Source organism: Oncorhynchus gorbuscha, linkage group LG14 (assembly GCF_021184085.1).
Source record: "Oncorhynchus gorbuscha isolate QuinsamMale2020 ecotype Even-year linkage group LG14, OgorEven_v1.0, whole genome shotgun sequence".
Taxonomy (NCBI): Eukaryota; Metazoa; Chordata; class Actinopteri; order Salmoniformes; family Salmonidae; genus Oncorhynchus; species Oncorhynchus gorbuscha.
Window position 1 is genome coordinate 31,156,773 of NC_060186.1, and position 23,848 is coordinate 31,180,620.

Consider the following 23,848-nt stretch of genomic DNA (forward strand, 5'->3'; position numbering starts at 1 on the left):
ATTGGCCCAACGTTGTCGCTAACCAGGGTAGGCCGTCATTGAAAATATTACGTAGTTCTTTAACTTACTTGCCTAGTTAAATAAAGTTTTTTTTTTAAATGTGCTTTATTCGCAATAGGCCTAGCATTCTGCAGTGCAAAAAGTTTGGAAAACAAAACAATATCATAAAATAAAGATCAAGTAAGGGATTATGCGTCACCGCCAGGTAATAACCATGTAGGAAAACATAGTTATAATATCATTGTGCATGGACTTCTGACGCTTGAGTGACAGGCAAACTAACCATTAACTACCCAACCAGTGTCCACCAATAGCAGAGGGGCAGAATTAACGGAGATCCACCCTTAGCAGCAGTGGAAAAGGGATGTTTATGATTTTCAGGGATTCAGTCATTTCAACCTAACTTCGCTTTTCCACTGTAAAACAGAAGTAGGTACTCCGCTCACGCGTCTTTCTTTGGGTGCCACATTAACTGAATGGAGATCCGTATTTCATGTTTACTCTATAGTGGTTCGGACTGAGTTTGCGGATCATTTCTAACGTCGTTGATTCGGCATTTAGCAATTTTACGAATAACCTGAGTGAGATTTGGAATAACAGCCCGTCAGGTAAGAGTTGTGTTTGCGAGTAACATATTAATTAAATTAGTGATAACCAAGAAACGTTACAGAATGGCCTGCTGCAGGCCAGTACAACGTTACTGTGTTAAAGGTTGTGGTCAACCCTTTTCTACATGTTGACTCAGCAGAATAGAATCATGAACACCTTCTCTCAAACGGATTTGTTTTTGCCATAACGGAGAGCTGTCAATCAAACTCAAAGCTACCATGTAATTTAACGGCTCAGAATGATTCTATGATTTGATCTCTCATGGAGCCAGTGTTGTTACATAGCCTACAATGCGCTGTTCTTTAGTTCACAGGTAGTTACGCCGTTGTAATGGGATAATACAAGTCATTTACTTTGTCTTGTCTTGTTTTAGCCTTTTGACAGCATTTCATCATAGCTGTTATTGCCGACAACACTAAAGCAGGCAATGTCGGTTGACCAAGGCAAACAGAGCAACCTAGTAATTTGTGGATGTCCAAAATCAATTTATCAATTTCGTATGATATGTTACAAATTGCAATTCGTACAATATGTTACGAATCTAATTTGCAAACGTATGATACGTTATTAATTCCAATTTGTGGTGGCTAACGTTTGCTTGTTGCCTAGGTGGCACCGAGTACCTACTTCCGTTTTACAGTTAGCTAGGCTAGGGGTTAGGGCAGAGCTGCCAACTCCCGAATTTGCGACGAGACATCCGCATTTGACCCTCTTCTCACGCTCTCACGGCATACCTCTCACAATATATCTCACACGCATTGAAAAGTACGGCTTTTATTTGTCTAATTAGTCAGCGCGTTAACTTTTCAACTGTGCTCCAAATCGATGATACGAAACCCAGGACTCACTGGAAAACAGTGGTAATTGTTACTGAGTGGACTATCCTGGCTAAATAAATGATCGCATATTTAAAATAGGAGCACCTGAGTCTCCAATTTAACACCATGAGCGGAACCTTTATCATTGTCCTGTCCTACCACAGCACTGTCAACCGCGGCATATGATTGGTCTAGTTATGTAGGGTATCAAGGGGATTGGACGCATGTTTTAAAGAAACGCCCCTCAAGATTAGAGTGAAGTTGAATGGAGAGAAACAACGACATCGATTTAATCCGCACCTGCATTAGTCCCCTTGTTTGGTGATGATTTGCATTTAGGCTGTGACAAGGAACAGGCAGCAGACAGAGAAACTATGAAAATAATTTTGTCTAAAAGATTGTGAACCCAAAGCGTACATTTGATTCTAGAGGGGGGACAATAAATATAACAGTTATTTGATTCGGAAGTGGGGGCAGATTAAAGGCATTTTGTCTTCAGGAGATTTGATTTTTTATTTACTTATTTTAGTCGGATCATTCTTAACAATTGGCTAAAATATAGGGTAATTAGTGTGCTTGTCAGCAAGAACACTACTGCTATTCCCCAATTTTGTCACATTAGTCATTTGAAATCTGATATACCTACCTTTGTCTTTGAAAATGAATTATATGAGGCTATGTAATTATCTGAAAAAAGTGCCCGCACTTCAAATGTCATCCCTCAAAATCTAAAAATAACCATTTTGAGTTTAATGTTTAATATTTCATTTAATGTTCAAAGCATCCTGAATACACCTGACTTGTGGTTTTTATTAGGGTTAGAGGTTAAGGTTAGGGTTAGGAGTTAGGATTAGGGGAAAAGTTAGCTAACATGCTAAGTAGTTGCAAAACAGCAAAAATGTACTAAGTAGTTGTAAAGTTGCTGTTTAGCTAAAAAGCTAAAGTTGTCTAAGACGTGATTCAAACGCACAACTTTTGGGTTGCTAGAAGTTTGCGTTATACACCCACCCATCCTCCCTGACCAAGCTCCCCTCCTTTTGTTTTTGGCTTAAGTAACCTTCAGTCTTATGTAACTATAACATATAACATACGTAACATATTGACTAATTTGAGTGTCCCAGATTTACATTTACGTCTTCGAGCCCAGAATGAACATAGTTAGCCTACTCATATCAGTATGTTGACTATTTAATATTATAGCCAATAGATGAAATCATCCCTCCCTGATACACGACCTTGTCGTCATCAACACAGCATGACTCAGGAGTATAAAATATAAAATGGTTGTGAGTAGTGCCGCTCGTTTACAGTAGAAACATTTATGTTATTTTGTGGGCGTGTTTGTAACATCCAGCCATCCATCACCTCTTGTAGAATGTCCCGTGAGCAGAAGGCGGTGGAGCGCGCGAGGAAAGCGTTCCTCACTGGGAGGTCGAAGCCCTTAGAACACCGGATCCGCCAGCTGAAGAACCTCCAGAGATTCCTCTTGGAGAGAGAGAAGGAGATAGCTGAGGCGATCAAGAAAGACCTGAACAAGGTAGAGAGACAAACAGACAGACACAGAGTGAGTGAGAGAGGAGTATGTGTGTGTGTGTGTGTGTGAGCATGTGCATAAATATATTTGTGTTTGTCTTTGCAGCGTATGTTTGCACAAGCACTAGTGTGTCTGTGTGCATGTATCTATCCTCATCTATGTCCATATCCATCTTCTATCCTCCATTCATCCAGAGTGAGGCAGGCACCCAGCTGTATGAGACACTGGGCCTGGAAGGGGAGATTGTCCTTGCAGTGAAGAAGCTGGCAGAGTGGGTTGCCCCCCGGCCTGTTGAGAAGAACCTCCTGACCATCTCAGACACTGTTTACATCCAGCCTGAACCGCTGGGAGTGGTGCTCATCATAGGAGCATGGAACTACCCCTGGGCCGTCACCATACAGCCACTTATAGGGGCTATCGCTGCAGGTAGGGGGGAGTGGGGGGGTTGGGTAGTGTGTGTCTGTGTGTGTTTTTGTGTGACCTATCCCCAGACCATTCATCCATCTTTGCTTCTCTCAGGTCAGGTCCTTTTAATCAGTATTACACAATTGTCCTCTCAGCCTCTTACCTATCAAAGACAGGTTCAAAGTTCCTTGATTGTTATTCATTTGTGTGTGTGTGTTTGTGTGTGCTTGCATGCATGCATGCGAACTCTGAGCACTGCCACCATCAGGGACTTTATCCTCCAAGGGTGAGACTCCGTCCTTGTATTGTGTCAGTCATGATCGTCTAGCCCTCCATCTTTCCCCCTTCCAAGATGGCCACCAGTGAATGTACTTCTGAATTATTTACATTTATGTTTTATTCACGTTTGTCTGTTTTAAAAGCTTGTTGCCAATGATCACTCTGTTGTTTGTATACAAGCAGCACCACAGTAAACACCTGAGAGGTATACTACAATGTTAGCCAGCTAACGTTGATAAACAACCAGAAATAACCACACATTTTCTGGTTAATTAAGAAAGCTTCACTTAGACATGTGTCTTTGTACTCCCTGACGAATGATATGCTACCGAAACGGGTCAGAGTTTTAAAATCGTTGTTCCATTGAATGAAGGCATTTTAATTATATGAAGAGTGCCTTGGTCCTCCATTCTTTTTGATGACCAATTTATCCCAATTTATGACCAATTTACACCTTCTACCTACAAAGACCTAGCAGGGTTATAATCATCCAATATCATACACAGCACATCCAATATCATACACATCAACCTACTCAGATTTACGACACACATAATATCTTGACCCAATTTTCTAACATCTGTGGCATTGGCTCACAGGCAAATAGGCAAGGGAATAAAACACATATTGCTAGAACCTGTTTCTTTAGTTCTAAACATCAGACATTTGAAATCTCTAATCTTGACCGTAATACCTCTTATGGCAGTAACTTTACAAGCACTAATTATGGTCAACTTAGACTGAGAATAGTATCTAGTTATGATAAGGGGTGAAATAAGTATAGCCAGTTATAATTGTAATGGTTTATCAGATTATAAAAAAAGATGATCAGTCTTTACGTGGCTAAAAGAAAAGGAATATAACATATACTATTTACAGGAAACTTACTCTACATCCTTAGATGAAGTTGCGTGGAAAAAGGAAAGGGGTGGTGAAATAATTTTCTGTCATGAACAAAGGAAATCAAAAGGTGTGATGATTTTAATTAACAAAAAATTGGATCTGAATGTGCAAATAGTCAAGAATGATTCGCAAGGAAGGTGAATCTTTTTGAATATGAAAGTGGACAAAAAAGTGATTTGGCTCATTCATCTATGTGGTCCAAATTAGGATGATCCATACTTATTCAAAAATATTTATACCAATTTATTGAATTTACAGGCAACAAATGATCAAATCATTATGAGAGGAGACTATAACTATCATAAGGAAATTACAAATATTATGGACACCTTTAGAAATAGTGGATATTTGGAGACTAAAAAACCCTGACCACGTGAGATATACATGGAGGAGACTTAATCAAGCTAGTCGCGTTGACTACTTTTTTTGTCTCTTTCTCTCTTGCATCAAAGGTTAAAAAGGTTTTAATCGGAGACAGAATGTGATCGGATCATCATCTAATTGGCCTTCACATAACTCTTATAGAATTACCATGTGGATAGGATATTGGAAATTGAATCAATGTTTACTGGAGAACCATTTATTTTTAACTAAGACAAAATAATTTATAACTGAATTTTTCCAGTATAATATAGATTCAGCAAATCGCCTTATTGTTTGGGATACCTTTAAATGAGGTCATTCAATTCGATATTCATCAATAATAAAAAAGCAGTTTCTGGCTAAAGAGACCAGACTAACAAGGGAAATATATGAACTAATTGTACAGGTAGATAGCAATAAAAACAATACTACAGAGATACAAAATAAGTTAGAGGAAAAAGAAAAAGAACTGGAGGAACCTATTCAAAAACAATCTAATGTAATCTATTACGAAAATAAAGCAAACTGGATGGAATATGGAGAAAAATGCACCAAATTCTTCCTAAATCTCCAACACAGGAACGCTAACAAAAATAATTTGCAGAAACTCGTTACTGAAGACGGAGTCATCTATGATTTTCCTCAAATTATATTTTAAAAGAGGAAGCTAAGTAATTTAAGCAGATGTTCTCTTTTCCTTCTCATCCTCACCCACTGAATGACTATTATTGTAAGGAAATCTTTCCAAATATTACAAAAATGGAGGGTGAACAGATTTTTACCTTGTCAGCTTGGGGATTTGAACTTGCAACCTTCCGGTTACTAGTTCAACGCTCTAACCACTAGGCTACCCTGCCGCCCAATTTCCAACAATGCAGTAATAACCAACGAGTAATCTAACCTAACAATTCCACAACTGCGACCTTATACACACAAGTGTAAAGGGATAAAGAATATGTACATAAAGATATATGAATGAGTGATGGTACAGAATGGCATAGGCAAGATGGTATAGAGTACAATATATACATATGAGATGAGTAATGTAGGGTATGTAAACATTATACTAAGTGGCAGGGTAGCCTCGTGGTTAGAGCATTGGACTAGTAACTGAAAGGTTGCAAGTTCAAATCCCTGAGCTGACAAGGTACAAAATCTGTCTTTCTGCCCCTGAACAGGCAGTTAACCCACTGTTCCTAGGCTGTAATTGAAAATAAGAATTTGTTCTTAACTGACTTGCCTAGTAAAATAAAGGTAAAATAAAATTGTTTATAGTGGCTAGTGATACATTTTTACATCAATTTCCATTCATTTCCATTATTAAAGTGAGCTGGAGTTGAGTCAGTATGTTGGCAGCAGCCACTCAATGTTAGTGGTGGCTGTTTAACAGTCTGATGGCCTTGAGATAGACTGAAAAACAGCTTCTCTCTCTGTACTGACCTCGCCTTCTGGATGATAGCGGGGTGAACAGGCAGTGGCTTGGGTGGTTGCTGTCCTTGATGATCTTTATGGCCTTCCTGTGACATCGGGTGGTGTAGGTGTCCTGGAGGGCAGGTAGTTTGCCCCCGGTGATACGTTGTGCAAGAGCTCACTACCCTCTTGAGAGCCTTGCGGTTATGGGCGGAGCAGTTGCCGTACCAGGCGGTGATACAGCCCGACAGGATGCTCTCGATTGTGCATCTGTAGAAGTTTGTGAGTGCTTTTGGTGACAAGCCAAATTTCTTCAGCCTCCTGAGGTTGAAGAGGCACTGCTTCTCCTTCTTCACCACGCTGTCTGTGTGGGTGGACCAATTCAGTTCGTCCGTGATGTGTACTCCGAGGAACTTAAAACTTACTACCCTCTCCACTACTGTCCCGTCGATGTGGATAGGGGGGTGCTGTGTTGTTGTTTGTGTCGCACTGCATTGCTTTATCTTGGCCAGGTCGCAGTTGTAAATGAGAACTTGTTCTCAACCGGCCTACCTGGTTAAATAAGGGTGAAATCCTATATTTTTTTAACCAGTCTTACAATTGGAAGAGAGCGGTGGGTCTATGTAGCATCTAGATCTTTGGAGTTTAAGTGGTTTGGCCCACATCCAATTATCTTTATTTCTCTGGTTAAGCCTTAATTGAGACGTAACAGTTGAGTCTTCCAGTAACAAGTTCCCATTCTGATTGGATTGGTAGTGGAAACACTTTGAGGAAACATCTTTTCTGATTTTCTTTCGTCCTAGTTCCTCCTGGTTCTTGTAATGGAGAAATGGCACAATATATTTAACAGACATTTAGCATTCAGCCAAGTAAATAGCTGTTGGCATTGAGCTTGGACTGTTATTGATTAATGTCTGTGTGTTGGGCTGGACTTTATTCTCTAACCCTGCTATCAGTTACCAGAGGCAAGGTTATGGCCGTTCACTCGGTGAGAGTTCTGCATTGCCTTACAGAAGGCCCTTTGCACACACACACCAGTCATCCCGGTGGATGGTGGCTGCAGAGGGACATATAGTACTGTAATATCATATGTGATAAATATATTTTGTAAAGTGGTCTATTGCAATGACTGTGGTATGTGGTTGTTTTCCATACTAAACTTCTTAAATACACTTAAGAGTGTCTGCCAACTCAGAGTTTCCCAAACTTGTCATAGCCCCCCCCCAACTGAATAAAATGTAAATGTAATGTCATAATGGCTCTGCAGGTGTGAACTAAACATTGGATTAGACTCAATAAGAGATAAGTAAACATATAAATAGAATAAGGATCTCTTTTTATGCCAGTAAATGCCAACACATTCTGTCTGTCCGACTCATAAGGTATCACTCCAACTCCAACTTTGTTTGTCTGCCCCAAGACTTATTACCCAGTGCTAACCAATAACTCCATTGGTTGTCTTAGCATTCTTAAGCTAATGCTAATGACAACTGTACTATTCTCTGTGACAGGAAACGCTGCTGTGGTGAAGCCATCTGAGGTGTGTGTCCACACTGCCAAGGTTATGGGGGACCTGCTGCCCGCCTACATAGACAAGGTAACACACATGCACACGCAGTCACATACTAGGGGGTTGAACGTTTAAACATCTTAATGCTAAGAAAAATCCCAAATAGAAAAAATATCTTTATTTCCCTCCCCCCATAAAATTCAAATCACAGTGCAGCTGGCTCACCTGTGCTTTCTCAGTCTTTGGTCTGTTGCGTGTAGAATATTCTAGCCTTCATTGATGATAGGCCCAAGAAATTGCAAAATACAGCATTCCATTGCGATATGTAGCTTTTGATTGCCAATAGATAGGCCTAGTGCATGGTTTTGACTCTGTCTGCCTGGTGGCCTACCTGCCTATACTGTGCCCCTTTCTCTCCGTCCCTCGCTAGCTCGCTATGAAAAACGTTTGTGTTCTCGGGAGTACAGCAACTAATCAGTCATCTCCGTTCCAAAAATACTGAATCTTAGGAGTCGATTCCAAGCGGAAGATGTGTTTTCTTTCTACTAAATGTCTTGGTAAGACATGGCATTTAACTAACTTTAAAGTACTTTTTTTTAGGAGAGAGTGGTCTGACTCTGCATGCAGGCAGGCTGTCTACAAGCAGCTCGAGATTATTTGATTGACATTTCTGTTTGCCTAGTGATTGACGTATGAGTCCCATTTCAGAAATGGCATTCCTTTATAGACAAGTAAAATGCCTGTTCAATTGCGCTTCGAAAGTTTCTTGAGAGAAGGATTAGTGTCGGCATTTAAAAATCCGTATTGTACCCTTACCGCTGTAGGGGTGGCAGATAGCCTAGCGATAAAGAGTGTTTTGCGAGTATCCGTAAGGTCGCTGAGCCTACTAGGTGACAAATCTGTTGATGTATAAACAGTGTGTATCTACTGCCCTGTTGTGGTGGCAAGTAGCCTAGCGGGAAAGAGTGTTGGGCCAGTACCTGAAAGGTAGCTAGTTCAAATCCCCTCAGTGACATGTCTGTTGATGTGTCCTTGAGCAAGGTACTTATCCCTAATTGCTCCTGTAAGTTCTTCTGGACAATAGCATCTGCTAAATGATCTGTTATGTAATCTGTATATAGCATAATGTGTTGTAAATAACAATGTGTTTTTCCCTGCACCTCTAGGAGTTGTACCCAGTGGTGACAGGGGGTGTATCAGAGACCCAGGAGTTGCTGCGTCAGCGGTTCGACCATGTGTTCTACACAGGGAACAGCATGGTGGGGAAACTGGTGATGGAGGCAGCAGCCAAACACCTCACCCCCGTTACCTTGGAGCTGGGGGGCAAGAGCCCCTGTTACATCGACAAGAACTGTGACATCCCCATCGCCTGCCGGTAAGAGAACAGATACAGAAACGGACAGACCAATACAACTTTCTAAATCTCTTCTGTTCCTCATCTTGTCCCTCCCTCTCTTCCCTCTTCTCTCTCCTGTAGTCGTGTGACATGGGGGAAGTATTCTAACTGTGGGCAGACGTGTATCGCTCCAGACTACATCCTGTGTGAGCCCAGCATCCAGGACCGCGTGCTGGAGGAGATCAAGAAGTCCATCAAAGTACAACTCACTATGTTGGGAGTATAAAAAGGAGTATATATCTGGCTTCACTAACTAAGCATTGAGTAACAACCATAAAGGATACTGACAGTTTTTGTTGGAGTGAAAACGGAGGCCTTTTCCCTGAAGTTTTTTTCCCACAAAACCAGTGCTCTCACAAGCTTATTATAATTATAGACAGGTGGGTGGTTTAGCAACAAAAACGTTGGTTTAAAATCAAAAGGAAATCAACTATATTTCATCTCCAAATGTTTATTGAAAACATAAATACATTTGCACAATGAGCACTTGTTATCGCTCAAATACATTGTTACTAGGGATGCACCAACTTTATTTAACCAGGTAGGCTAGTTGAGAACAAGTTCTCATTTGTAACTGTGACCTGGCCAAGATAAAGCAAAGCAGTTCAACACAAACAACACAGAGTTACACATGGAGTAAACAAACATACGATCAATAATACAGTAGAAAATCTATATACAGCATGTCCAATGAGGTAGGGTAAGAGAATAAATAGGCCATAGTGGTGAAGTAATTAAACACTGGAATGGTAGAATGTGCAAGAAGAGATACTGGGGTGCAAAGGAGCAAGATAAATAAATACAGTATGGGGATGAGGTAGATTGGATGGGCTATTCACAGATGGGCTATGTACATGTGCAGTGATCTGTGAGCTGCTCTGACAGCTGGTTCTTAAAGCTAGTGAGGGAGGTAAGAGTCCAGCTTTAGTGATTTTTGCAGTTCGTTCCAGTCATTGGCAGCAGAGAACTGGAATGAGAGGCGGCCAAAGGAAGAATTGGCTTTGGGGGTGACCAGTGAGATATACCTGCTGGAGCGTGTGCTACGGGTGGGTGCTGCTATGGTTACCAGTGAGCTGAGATAAGGCGGGGCTTTACCTAGCAAAGACTTGTAGATGACCTGGAGCCAGTGGGTTTGGTGACGAGTATGAAGCGAGGGCCAGCCAACGAGAGCGTACAGGTCGCAGTGGTGGGTAGTATATGGGGCTTTGGTGACAAAACGGATGGCACTGTGATAGACTGCATCCAATTTGTTTAGTAGAGTGTTGGAGGCTATTTTGTAAAAGATATCTTTGAAGTCGAGGATCGGTAGTTTTGGCTGATACCGATATCCAATATTTTCCTTGCCAAAAAACCTGATACCTATACCCGATATTTACAATTTTAGCGACCTTTTAAGCATTCTAGTACAGTTAAATAGTTGAAACACACACACACACACACTTACCAAAAAAAAGTTATTTTGTTGGCATTTATGTCCCGATTACCAGTAAAACACAATCAAAGCCTATTTCTTTCACTTACTTGCTGTGCTGTTTCGATTTCATCATACATCAAGCAGTGAGGTTTCAGCTCTGTCTGTCTGTGGCCTCTCTTCCTCGGTGCGCACTGTCACTGTGTCCTTTTTCCATCTTGTCCAGCTGTGTCTAACATTTCACGTAAACCCTGTTTCTTGTCTGCATCGAAGTAGCGGTCCTTGTACCTTGCATAGAGCATGGTGGTGACACAGTAAAGAGGCTCAGAGAGAATTAAACCAAATTGCTTGTTCACAGCCTCTAGTGGAGTACTTTTCTAAGTTAACCCAACGGTCTGTGTTGGCAGTTTCAATGGTTTCAATGCCATGACAGAGGGTATCACGTCTGCTGCAGACGCAGTTGATGAGCTTATTTCTCCAGTCAGTTGATCGAATGGCGCTAGGAGTGTGTTCATGTTTCCAAGTTTCAAACATGTTCTCAAATGCCATTGAAATGGCAGCAGCGGTATGAGAACCAGCACATTCTGGAGCATGCAATACGGCTTTCCTTAGTACAAAATTCTTTGTCGACCACTGTGCTGTCAAGCTAATAGCAGCGACGCCCATAGCAAGTAGCTCGTGGATGTACGTTTAAGCAATACTGTGTAACTCTGGTAGGGCAACATCTGAAAAATAATTCCTACTTGGTATTGTGTACCAGGGATAGAGGTGCTTGACCAGTCATCGAAAGCCAACATCATCCACAATAGAGAAAGGTTAATTGTCAAGGGCAGTGAATTCCATTATCTTGAATGGATTTCGCCTTTGAGTTGTCTCGCTGAAATGTTCTTCCTCTTTCAAATGACTGCTCGACTTGTTGACTGCTCGATCCACACAGCAGACATTGTGGGCTAGGTTAGGAATGCTGTGTTGCACGTGTAGTGCTATAATATTCGTGGCGCCATTACGTCATCTAACTACGTTATGTAGGTATGCACGTCAGCTTTGACATCAATTTTGCACATCAGCGTTAAACTAGACATCAGGCCGATGCAGATGTTTGTATTTTTAGCAGATTACAGTATGCTTACCGATATATCGTGCATCCCTAATTGTTACAGTTGTTAGTTAGTGATCCAATTTTTGACATAATGGCACATAAGTCAAGATACCATGTCTTGTTTTCAGGTGTTAAGAACAAGATGAAACTAGCTAAAATATTACAACCTACGATTTCCCACATTACAGCTTCTTGGCATAATTTTCACATCATCATTTTCATGACTTTGTCAGGCAACCTATATATTATGTAATGTACAATTGGTCAATTGTGTACATGTATTTTCCTTTCAGGCCTTCTACACAGAGGACCCCAAGACCTGCCCCGACTACGGACGCATCATCAACCAGCGCCACTTCAAACGCATCATGGCCATGACAGAGGACAGCACCATCGCTATAGGAGGGGATAGTGATGAGTCAACGTGCTACATAGGTACTACTTATGACAAGCATAATGCTACATAGATACTGTACTACTTATGATAGGCAAAGTTACCTAAAATGGCGCCAGAGAAGAAGGCTGACGTTTTATGTGCCCCCAACCAGTTGTGTTTTTTGTTAGTTTCTTTGCATTGTTGTTTTTTAAAACTTATTTTGTACATAATGTTGCCACTACAGTCTCTTATGACCGAAAATAACTTCTGGACATCAGGACTGTGATTACTCACCACGGACTGGCAGAAACCTTTTTTCCCTTTAACGACTCTGACGAGCCCGACTTGAATGATATACTGCTCTCCCAGGAACAGGCCCAGATCACCATGATTTGCGTGAAGAGAAAAAGTGACCAAAGGGCGGGCTGCCTTCTGAGAATTCTGAGAATCAAATGAACCCCCATTTCCTTCCATTCTGCTAGCAAACGTGCAATCTTTGGAAAATAAAATAGAAGACCTACGTGGAAGATTAAACTCTCGAGCTATTGCTAGCCTGAGGTAGAGTATCTCATGATAAGCTGTAGACCACACTATCTACCTAGAGAGTTTTCATCTGTATTTTTCGTAGCTGTTTACATACAACCACAGACTGAGGCCTGGCACTAAGATAGCATTGAATGAGCTGTATTCCGCCCTAAGCAAACAAGAAAATGCTCACCGAGAGGCGGCACTCCTAGTAGCTGGGGACTTTAATGCAGGGAAACTTAAATCCTTTTTCTATCAGCATGTTAAATGTGCAACCAGACGGGGAAAAACACTCTGGACCACCTTTACTCCACACACAGAGATGCATACAAAGCTCTCCCTCGCCCTCCATTTGGCAATCTGACCATAATTCTATCCTCCTGATTCTTGCTTACAAGCAAAAATGAAAGCAGGAAGCACCAGTGACTTGATCAATAAAATAGTGGTCAGATGAAGCAGATGTTAAACTACAGGACTGTTTTGCTAGCACAGATTGGAATATGTTCCGGGATTCCTCCAATGGCATTGAGGAGTACACCACATCAGTCATTGGCTTCATCAATAAGTGAATCGATGATGTCGTCCCCACAGTGATTGCACGTAGATACCCCAACCAGAAGCCATGGATTGCAGGCAACATCCACACTGAGCTAACAGCTAGAGCTGCTGCTGTCAAGGAGCGGGAAACTTATAAGACATCCCGCTATGCCCTCCGACGAACCATCAAACAGGCAAAACGTCAACACAGGACTAAGATTGAATTGTACTACACTGGCTCTGACGGTCGTCGGATGTGACAGGGCATGCAAACCATTACAGACTACAAAGGGAAGCACAGCCGAGAGCTGCCCAGTGACATGAGCCTACCACATGAGCTAAACTACTTCTATGCTCACTTCGAGGCAAATAACACTAAAACATGCATGAGAGCAGCAGCTGTCCCGGAAGACTCTGATCACGCTCTCCGCAGCCGATGTGAGTAAGACTTTTAACAAGTCAACATTCACAAGGCCGCAGGGCCAGACGTGTACTGCGAGCATGCGCTGACCAACTGGCAAGTCTCTTCACTGACATTTTCAACCTCTCCCTGTCCGAGTCTGTAATACCAACATGTTTTAAGCAGACCACCATAGTCCCTGTGCCCAAGAAAACTAAGGTAACCTGCCTAAATGACTACCGACCCGTAGCACTCACATCTGTAGCCATAAAGTGCTTTGAAAGGCTCGTCATGGCTTACATCAACACCATTATACCAGAAACCCTAGACCAACTCCAATTTGCATACCGCCCCAACAGATCCAGAGATGACGCAATCTCTATTGCACTCCACACTGGCCTTTTCCACCTGCACAAAAGGAACACCTATGTGATAATGCAATTGATTGACTACAGCTCAGCGTTCAACAACATAGCGCCCTCAAAGCTCATCAATAAGCTAAGGACCCTGGGACTAAACACCTCCCTCTGCAACTGGATCCTGGACTAACTGACGGGCCGCCCCCAGGTGGTAAGGGTAGGTAACAAGACTTCTGCCACACTGATCCTCAACACAGGGGCCCCTCAGGGGTGCATGCTCAGTTCCCTTCTGTACTCCTTGTTCACTCATGCCTGCACGGTCAGGCACGATTCCAACACCATCATTAAGTTTGCCGATGACACAACAGTGGTAGGCCTGATCACCGACAACGACGAGACAGCCTATAGGGAGGAGATCTGGCCATGTGGTGCCATGACAACAACCTCTCCCTCAACGTGATCAAGACAAAAGAGATGATTGTGGACTACAGGAAAAAGAGGACCGTGCACGACCCCATTCTCATTGAAGGGGTTGTAGTGGAGCAGGTTGAGAGCTTCAAATTCCTTGGTGTCCACATCACGAACAAACTAACATGGTCCAAGCTAGAGGTCGACCGATTATGATTTTTTTCAGCGCCGATACCGATTATTGGGGGACCAAAAAAGCTGATGCCGATTAAAAAAGAAAATGTATTTGTAATAATGACAATTACAACAATACTGAATGAACACTTATTTTAACTTAATATAATACATCAATAAAATCAATTTAGCCTCAAATAAATAATGAAACGTTCAATTTGGTTTAAATCATTAAAAAACAAAGTGTTGGAGAATAAAGTAAAAGTGCCATGTAAGAAAGCTAACGTATAAGTTCCTTGCTCAGAACATGAGAACATATGAAAGCTGGTGGTTCCTTTTAACATGAGTCTTCAATATTCCCAGGTAAGACGTTTTAGGTTGTAGGTATTATAGGAATTATATGACTATTTCCCTCTATACCATTTGTATTTCATTAACCTTTGACTATTGGATGTTCTTATAGGCACTTTAGTATTGCCAGTGTAACAGTGTAGCTTCCGTCCCTCTCCTAGCTCCTCCATGGGCTCAAACCAGGAACGACAACAGCCACCCTCGACGCAGCGTTACCCATGCAGAGCAAGGGAAACAACCACAGGCTCAGAGCGAGTGACGTTTGAAACGCTATTAGCACACGCTAACTCGCCAGCCATTTCACTTTGGTTCCACCAGCCTCATCTTGGGAATTGATATGCTTGAAGTCACAAACAGCTCAATGCTTGACGCACAACGAAGAGCTGCTGGCAAAACGCACGAAAGTGCTGTTTGATTTAATGTTTACATGCCTGCTTCTGCCTACCACCGCTCAGTCAGATACTTAGATACTTGTATGTTCAGTCAGATTATATGCAATGCAGGACACGCTAGATAATATCTAGTAATATCATCAACCATGTGGAGTTAACTAGTGATTATTGTTTTCATAAGATAAGTTTAATGCTAGCTAGCAACTTACCTTGGCTTACTGCATTCGCGTAACAGGCAGTCTCCTTGTGGAGTGCACAATGACTAGTTAACTGTAAGGTTGCAAGATTGGATCCCCCGAGCTGACAAAGTGAAAATCTGTCGTTCTGCCCCTGAACGAGGCAGTTAACCCACCGTTCCTAGGCCGTCATTTAAAATAAGAATGTGTTCTTAACTGACTTGCCTATTTAAATAAAGATGAAATAATGGTGTAAAAAATAATAATAAATTGGTGTCCAAAAATACCGATTTCCGATTGTTATGAAAAAGAACTTGAACTTGAAATCTTCCCTAATTAATCGGCCATTCCGATTAATCGGTCGACCTCTAATCCAAGCACACCAAGACAGTCGTGAGAGGGCACGACAACACCTATTCCCCCTCAGTAGACCGAAAAGATTTGGCATGGGTCCTCAGATCCTCAAACGGTTCTATAGCTGCACCATCGAGAGCATCCTGACTTGTTGCATCACTGCCTGGTATGGCAACTGCTCGGCCTCCGACCGCAAGGCACTACAGAGGGTAATGCGAATGGCCCAGTACATCACTGAGGCCAAGCTTCCTGCCATCCAGGACCTACCACTATACCAGGCGGTGTCAGAGGAAGGCCCTAAAAATTGTCAAGGACTCCTGCTCCCCCTTCACCGCTGCTGCTCTCTGTTGTTATTCTTTATTTATTCTTTAATAACTCTAACTACATGTACATATGACCTAAACTAACCGGTGCCCCCGCACATTGACTCTGTACCGGTACCCCCCTGTATATAGTCTCGCTATTGTTATTTATTGCTGTTCTTTAATTACTTGTTAGTTTTATTTTGATTCTTGTCCTTATTTTTTAAAACTGCACTGTTGGTTAGGGGCTCGTAAATAAACATTTCACTGTAAGGTGAAATGTTGTATTCACCTGTTGGTTTCCCATGTGACTAATAAAATTTGATTTGATTTGATGATACATACTTGTAGGTTTCACTTTTCCTATCAAAACTGCCTCAACTCCTTCCAACATTCATAGCTGGCTAGAGACACTATTCAATCTCCATTTTTACAATTTGTTGATTGTTTGTTTTGCCTTTTGTTTTCCTTTGAAATTCTTTCTGTAATACAAGTTGAATAACGTATTTGTATTATATGACTGTCATAGGACTCCATAGGTATCACATACATTACAGGCCCATGGTTATTATATACACAAACAAATCCCACTACATTATTTAGTACCAAGCAGTTAGTGTTAAGCCCTTATTTGTATATCCAGTTGATGTATATCTATGCTCAGGGCATCACATACCCAACAGTTGGTTACCCTGACACATCTAGTTGTGTATCTATGCTCCCCTCCTCAGCTCCTACAGTACTGCTATGGGGTTAAAGTTGGTGTCCCATCTAGTTGATGTATATCTATGTTCTGCCCACTACATGCCCTGCGTTTGGTTACCCTGACACATCTAGTTGTGTATCTATGCTCCCCTCCTCAGCTCCTACAGTACTGATATGGGGTTAAAGTTGGTTTCCCATCTAGTTGATGTATATCTATGTTCTGGCCACCACATACCCTGCTGTTGGTTACCCTGACACATCTAGTTGTGTATCTATGCTCCCCTCCTCAGCTCCTACAGTACTGATATGGGGTTAAAGTTGGTTTCCCATCTAGTTGATGTATATCTATGTTCTGGCCACCACATACCCTGCTGTTGGTTACCCTGACACATCTAGTTGTGTATCTATGCTCCCCTCCTCAGCTCCTACAGTACTGCTATGGGGTTAAAGTTAGTTTCCCATCTAGTTGATGTATATCTATGCTCTGGCCAGACCATACAGTGCTGCTACTGGTTTCCCTGACACATCTAGTTAATCCATATCTGTCCTCCCTCCTTCTCAGCTCCTACAGTACTGAAGGACGTGCAGGTGAACTCCAAGGTGATGCAGGAGGAGATTTTTGGTCCCCTGCTCCCCATCCTGACGGTCAGTGGAGTGGACGAGGCCATCAACTTCATCAACAAGGGAGAGAAACCCCTCGCCCTCTATATCTTCTCACCTGATGACAAGGTAACTACTCACACATGCACACATATAGAGAACACACAAGCACATGCTCAGCAACTATTTCTCTTTAAAACAATGGTGGGCAGTTTTTTTCATTAAAATGTCTCATTCTCTCTCACTCCTCTCACCCCTTCTACTCAACCCTCCCTCCCTTGCTCTTCTCTCTCTGCATCCCCCTTCTCTCTCTCTCTCTCTCTCTCTCTCTCATCCCATCTCTCTCTTTAGGTGATAAAGAAAGTGATAGCAGAGACCTCCAGTGGAGGAGTGTTGGCTAATGACTGTCTTGTGCACTACTCTGTCAGTGCACTGCCCTTTGGTGGAGTGGGTAAGTAAGGTTCACTATATAACACATCAACAAAAAATTGCAGTTTCACACGGAGTCAAATGAGAAGAGATATGTGTTCTTCATGTTTCCCCCTGTAGGTAACAGTGGAATGGGCAGCTACCACGGAAAGTTCAGCTTTGACAACCTGAGCCACCTGAGGGGCTGTCTTATCAAGCAGCTGAAGATGGAGGGGGTTAACGACATGCGCTACCCTCCCCATACTGCCAAGAAACTGTTCTGGGCACGCTTCTTCATCCTCAAAAATCCAGACCTGGGGTGGTTAGGACGCATGACGCTGCTCGCTATCATCGCTGTGGTGGCTGCTGTGGTGCTACAGGTTAGGGGGAAGGAGGAAACTGTGTGTGTGTTAGGGGGGGGGGTAAGAAACGATTTGGGAATTGTAGATTGAGTTTCACTGATTGGTGGATGTTTGTGTTTCTGTGTGTTTCTTCAGAGATATCTTCAGTGAGATCAAACAAGTCTACCCGTACTTCTGGCCTGATGTTACTCTGGTGACCCGCTGGACCCTGGAACAGAGTTGGGTCTAAAAGTGCTAAATGAACTTTGACGCGGTTAAGATTCTGTCTGCTTCAAGATAATAATCATCCGTAACTATAGTAATGTCAGGTTGAACCTTTAACCCCTCCCCAATAACCCCTATCAGAATTACGCAATTCTGCATGAAGCCATTTCAGAAGGATTACCTTGCTAATGCTTACTAACATTAGCTAGCCGCAACAGATTTTATGAATGTGATTTTTTATCTGATTTATAGCACTTTAATCAGTGTAATATTATGTGAATTTGTTAGTTAAACCTGTCCGCTTTTTATTTTAAGCCTTAAAACTTTGAAATGTTTGCTGCTTAGTAACATTTTGGAAAATGTATCAAAATAAACAATGCATACCTCTTATAAAAGGTTATAACTGGTCATATCGCTGCGCTATGAAGAAGCATAGCTGACCTATATGCAAGGTTCTCTAAGGATTGCATAAATTCCTTTCATATGAATGAATAATCATGAAGTATTGTGTGTTAATATTGTACTACTATTACACATGCTTGTATGTTTCAGTCAGCCTCAGAGAAGCACAACTCTAGTTCTGTTATCATTTCAGTTTTTAATTTCAACCTTTAGAAAGAGATTGCAATGGAGATGTATTTTATTTGAAGTAGAACTTTAACATTCCCTGTCAGTGATTTACCATGCTTTACCAGGGCAATTGTTCTGATTGTTGCATTGTATTTTTTATGTTTCACATTCACACTATGTGCCTGAAACAAAACCAAATAACCAATCAAGTACCTTTAGAGAATTACACCTTCCATTTCACCACAGAGTTCTTAAAATATTTGCCTGAAGAACTTGTATTCAATAGCTCAGGGTGTAACAAAGTATGACAACTACTATGCCTGAGCAACAATGAAGGAGTAACAGCGTATAATTTCAATGTTTTGGTATTGCCTTCAGAGCATTCCCATGGCATTGATTGTAATTAATTTGTAATAAATCCGTTTTTATGTCCTTCACTTATTGATTGCGGTTGTGTTATTGATAGGGAATGAGAGGAATATCCAGTGGTGATTTTAGCATGTAAATCTTGGCGGGGCAAACTCCCCCCAAATTTTTTTAAGGCATGCCAGCAAAGGCACTACACAACACAAGACTAAACAATACATGGATTGCACTATAACGGTGACAAACGGTGCCCACAAACGGTTAGGGCCTACATAAAGCTGTCCCAAGAGCAGAGCTTTCTTTTCAGCACCATTGAGTGAATCTTTACCACCGCTACACCTGGCTTTCAGCGGAACCTTGTCTGGAAGCGAAAGAGTTCATTCAGCCTCATTTACTGCCTTTTAAAAACACTCATTTGATATGGCTGACTTGCTTAAACAAATGTGGTTTCTACTGCAATTGATATGTACAAACTATGGCATAAGGGAACAATGAGTGGAGAGGAAATCCCTAATTTTGATTACGACATTAATGAGCGAGCTAAGACGGACGTAGTCGTAACAATTTGTTCAGCACTTTTTAAATGTAAAGTGACAGAATTCAGAACATGGGCCGTTCTTACAGTATTCTCCCTGTACACCAAGTCAGAACTGTAGGATAAGTAAAGGGGGCATAAAAGCAGACAATGAAAGCTCTTAAGAGTATTCGATGATGACATTTCTCTAAAACAGGCTACATGTAAACCACCAAGTCAGAAAAGATGGCTAAGTAATGAGGGGGAAAGGAACCAAATTATTATGGTGAGGCACATGGGCTACTAACAGCTTACAACACAACATATACTTATAATTACTTTCTTAGCTACATTATACCTATCTCACTGGCATATTACATCATTTTTGCAAGCAGCATTCAAGACATTTTTGGACTCACCTTGTTGTGCTGTCCTCACTTGAACAGGAAGGTGGCGCAGTGGTCCTTTTTGTGGCACATTTTGTCATAGAACTTTCAATACAACTAGGAACTCTGAAAAAAATCAAGGTTGAATCATGTCAGAGATCTTCGGGTCGGAGTTCTAGAAAGAGGCCCGAGTTCCCAACTTCAAATTCACAGGCTTGGACAACATACCCTCTCCACCGAATAGCAGGCTAGTGCTTATGCACCGAATAGCAGGCTAGTTAGCCACTGATTCCTTCCAAATCACATATTTTTGAATTTGAACTTGTCTAATGTTTATGTCCAATGGCCGAAGGAGCACCAATATGTTTCATCTATAATTTTTCTTCATATTACATTTACATTTACATTTAAGTCATTTAGCAGACGCTCTTATCCAGAGCGACTTACAAATTGGTGCATTCACCTTATGACATCCAGTGGAACAACCACTTTACAATAGTGCATCTAAATATTTTAGGGGGGGGTGAGAAGGATTACTTTATCCTATCCTAGGTATTCCTTAAAGAGGTGGGGTTTCAGGTGTCTCCGGAAGGTGGTGATTGACTCCGCTGTCCTGGCGTCGTGAGGGAGTTTGTTCCACCATTGGGGAGCCAGAGCAGCGAACAGTTTTGACTGAGCTGAGCGGGAACTGTACTTCCTCAGTGGTAGGGAGGCGAGCAGGCCAGAGGTGGATGAACGCAGTGCCCTTATTTGGGTGTAGGGCCTGATCAGAGCCTGGAGGTACTGAGGTGCCGTTCCCCTCACAGCTCCGTAGGCAAGCACCATGGTCTTGTAGCGGATGCGAGCTTCAACTGGAAGCCAGTGGAGAGAGCGGAGGAGCGGGGTGACGTGAGAGAACTTGGGAAGGTTGAACACTAGACGGGCTGCGGCGTTCTGGATGAGTTGTAGGGGTTTAATGGCACAGGCAGGGAGCCCAGCCAACAGCGAGTTGCAGTAATCCAGACGGGAGATGACAAGTGCCTGGATTAGGACCTGCGCCGCTTCCTGTGTGAGGCAGGGTCGTACTCTGCGGATGTTGTAGAGCATGAACCTACAGGAACGGGCCACCGCCTTGATGTTAGTTGAGAACGACAGTTTGTTGTCCAGGATCACGCCAAGGTTCTTAGCGCTCTGGGAGGAGGACACAATGGAGTTGTCAACCGTGATGGCGAGATCATGGAACGGGCAGTCCTTCCCCGGGAGGAAGAGCAGCTCCGTCTTGCCGAAGTTCAGCTTGAGGTGGTGATCCGTCATCCACACTGATATGTCTGCCAGACATGCAGAGATGCGATTCGCCACCTGGTCATCAGAAGGGGGAAAGGAGAAGATTAATTGTGTGTCGTCTGCATAGCAATGATAGGAGAGACCATGTGAGGTTATGACAGAGCCAAGTGACTTGGTGTATAGCGAGAATAGGAGAGGGCCTAGAACAGAGCCCTGGGGGACACCAGTGGTGAGAGCGCGTGGTGAGGAGACAGATTCTCGCCACGCCACCTGGTAGGAGCGACCTGTCAGGTAGGACGCAATCCAAGCGTGGGCCGCGCCGGAGATGCCCAACTCGGAGAGGGTGGAGAGGAGGATCTGATGGTTCACAGTATCGAAGGCAGCCGATAGGTCTAGAAGGATGAGAGCAGAGGAGAGAGAGTTAGCTTTAGCGGTGCGGAGCGCCTCCGTGATACAGAGAAGAGCAGTCTCAGTTGAATGACTAGTCTTGAAACCTGACTGATTTGGATCAAGAAGGTCATTCTGAGAGAGATAGCGGGAGAGCTGACCAAGGACGGCACGTTCAAGAGTTTTGGAGAGAAAAGAAAGAAGGGATACTGGTCTGTAGTTGTTGACATCGGATGGATCGAGTGTAGGTTTTTTCAGAAGGGGTGCAACTCTCGCTCTCTTGAAGACGGAAGGGACGTAGCCAGCGGTCAGGGATAAGTTGATGAGCGAGGTGAGGTAAGGGAGAAGGTCTCCGGAAATGGTCTGGAGAAGAGAGGAGGGGATAGGGTCGAGCGGGCAGGTTGTTGGGCGGCCGGCCGTCACAAGACGCGAGATTTCATCTGGAGAGAGAGGGGAGAAAGAGGTCAGAGCACAGGGTAGGGCAGTGTGAGCAGAACCAGCGGTGTTGTTTGACTTAGCAAACGAGGATCGGATGTCGTCGATCTTCTTTTCAAAATGGTTGACGAAGTCATCTGCAGAGAGGGAGGAGGGGGGAGGAGGATTCAGGAGGGAGGAGAATGTGGCAAAGAGCTTCCTAGGGTTAGAGGCAGATGCTTGGAATTTAGAGTGGTAGAAAGTGGCTTTAGCAGCAGAGACAGAGGAGGAAAATGTAGAGAGGAGGGAGTGAAAGGATGCCAGGTCCGCAGGGAGGCGAGTTTTCCTCCATTTCCGCTCGGCCTTCCGGAGCCCTGTTCTGTGAGCTCGCATTGAGTCGTCAAGCCACGGAGCGGGAGGGGAGGACCGAGCCGGCCTGGAAGATAGGGGACATAGAGAGTCAAAGGATGCAGAAAGGGAGGAGAGGAGGGTTGAGGAGGCAGAATCAGGAGATAGGTTGGAGAAGGTTTGAGCAGAGGGAAGAGATGATAGGATGGAAGAGGAGAGAGTAGCGGGGGAGAGAGAGCGAAGGTTGGGATGGCGCGATACCATCCGAGTAGGGGCAGTGTGGGAAGTGTTGGATGAGAGCGAGAGGGAAAAGGATACAAGGTAGTGGTCGGAGACTTGGAGGGGAGTTGCAATGAGGTTAGTGGAAGAACAGCATCTAGTAAAGATGAGGTCGAGCGTATTGCCTGCCTTGTGAGTAGGGGGGAAGGTGAGAGGGTGAGGTCAAAAGAGGAGAGGAGTGGGAAGAAGGAGGCAGAGAGGAATGAGTCAAAGGTAGACGTGGGGAGGTTAAAGTCGCCCAGAACTGTGAGAGGTGAGCCGTCCTCAGGAAAGGAGCTTATCAAGGCATCAAGCTCATTGATGAACTCTCCGAGGGGACCTGGAGGGCGATAAATGATAAGGATGTTAAGCTTGAAAGGGCTGGTAACTGTGACAGCATGAAATTCAAAGGAGGCGATAGACAGATGGGTAAGGGGAGAAAGAGAGAATGACCACATGGGAGAGATAAGGATCCCTATGCCACCACCCCGCTGACCAGAAGCTCTCGGGGTGTGCGAGAACACGTGGGCGGACGAAGAGAGAGCAGTAGGAGTAGCAGTGTTATCTGTGGTGATCCATGTTTCTGTCAGTGCCAAGAAGTCGAGGGACTGGAGGGAGGCATAGGCTGAGATGAACTCTGCCTTGTTGGCTGCAGATCGGCAGTTCCAGAGGCTACCGGAGACCTGGAACTCCACGTGGGTCGTGCGCGCTGGGACCACCAGATTAGGGTGGCAGCGGCCACGCGGTGTGGAGCGTTTGTATGGTCTGTGCAGAGAGGAGAGAACAGGGATAGACAGACACATAGTTGACAGGCTACAGAAGAGGCTACGCTAATGCAAGGAGATTGGAATGACAAGTGGACTACACGTCTCGAATGTTCAGAAAGTTAAGCTTACGTAGCAAGAATCTTATTGACTAAAATTATTAAAAATGATACAGTACTGCTGAAGTAGGCTAGCTGGCAGTGGCTGC

General features: G+C 43.3%; 1 protein-coding gene across 2 annotated transcripts; it reads left to right on the forward strand.

Annotated features, from left to right (window-relative positions):
• Positions 1-282: 282 nt before the first annotated feature.
• aldh3a2b (aldehyde dehydrogenase 3 family, member A2b) lies at positions 283-19,377 on the forward strand. 2 transcript variants are annotated; one of them, XM_046297770.1, is made up of 11 exons: positions 283-429; positions 2,802-2,964; positions 3,156-3,387; positions 7,833-7,918; positions 8,998-9,206; positions 9,309-9,426; positions 12,031-12,172; positions 17,359-17,525; positions 17,748-17,847; positions 17,946-18,184; positions 18,302-19,377. In XM_046297770.1, the coding sequence occupies exons 2-11, from the start codon at positions 2,803-2,805 to the stop codon at positions 18,314-18,316; spliced, it is 1,470 nt and encodes a 489-aa protein (XP_046153726.1). In that variant the 5' UTR covers positions 283-429; position 2,802; the 3' UTR covers positions 18,317-19,377. The 2 variants fall into 2 exon arrangements, with proteins under 2 accessions (XP_046153726.1, XP_046153725.1); XM_046297769.1 differs by having other exon boundaries at positions 333-608.
• Positions 19,378-23,848: the final 4,471 nt, after the last annotated feature.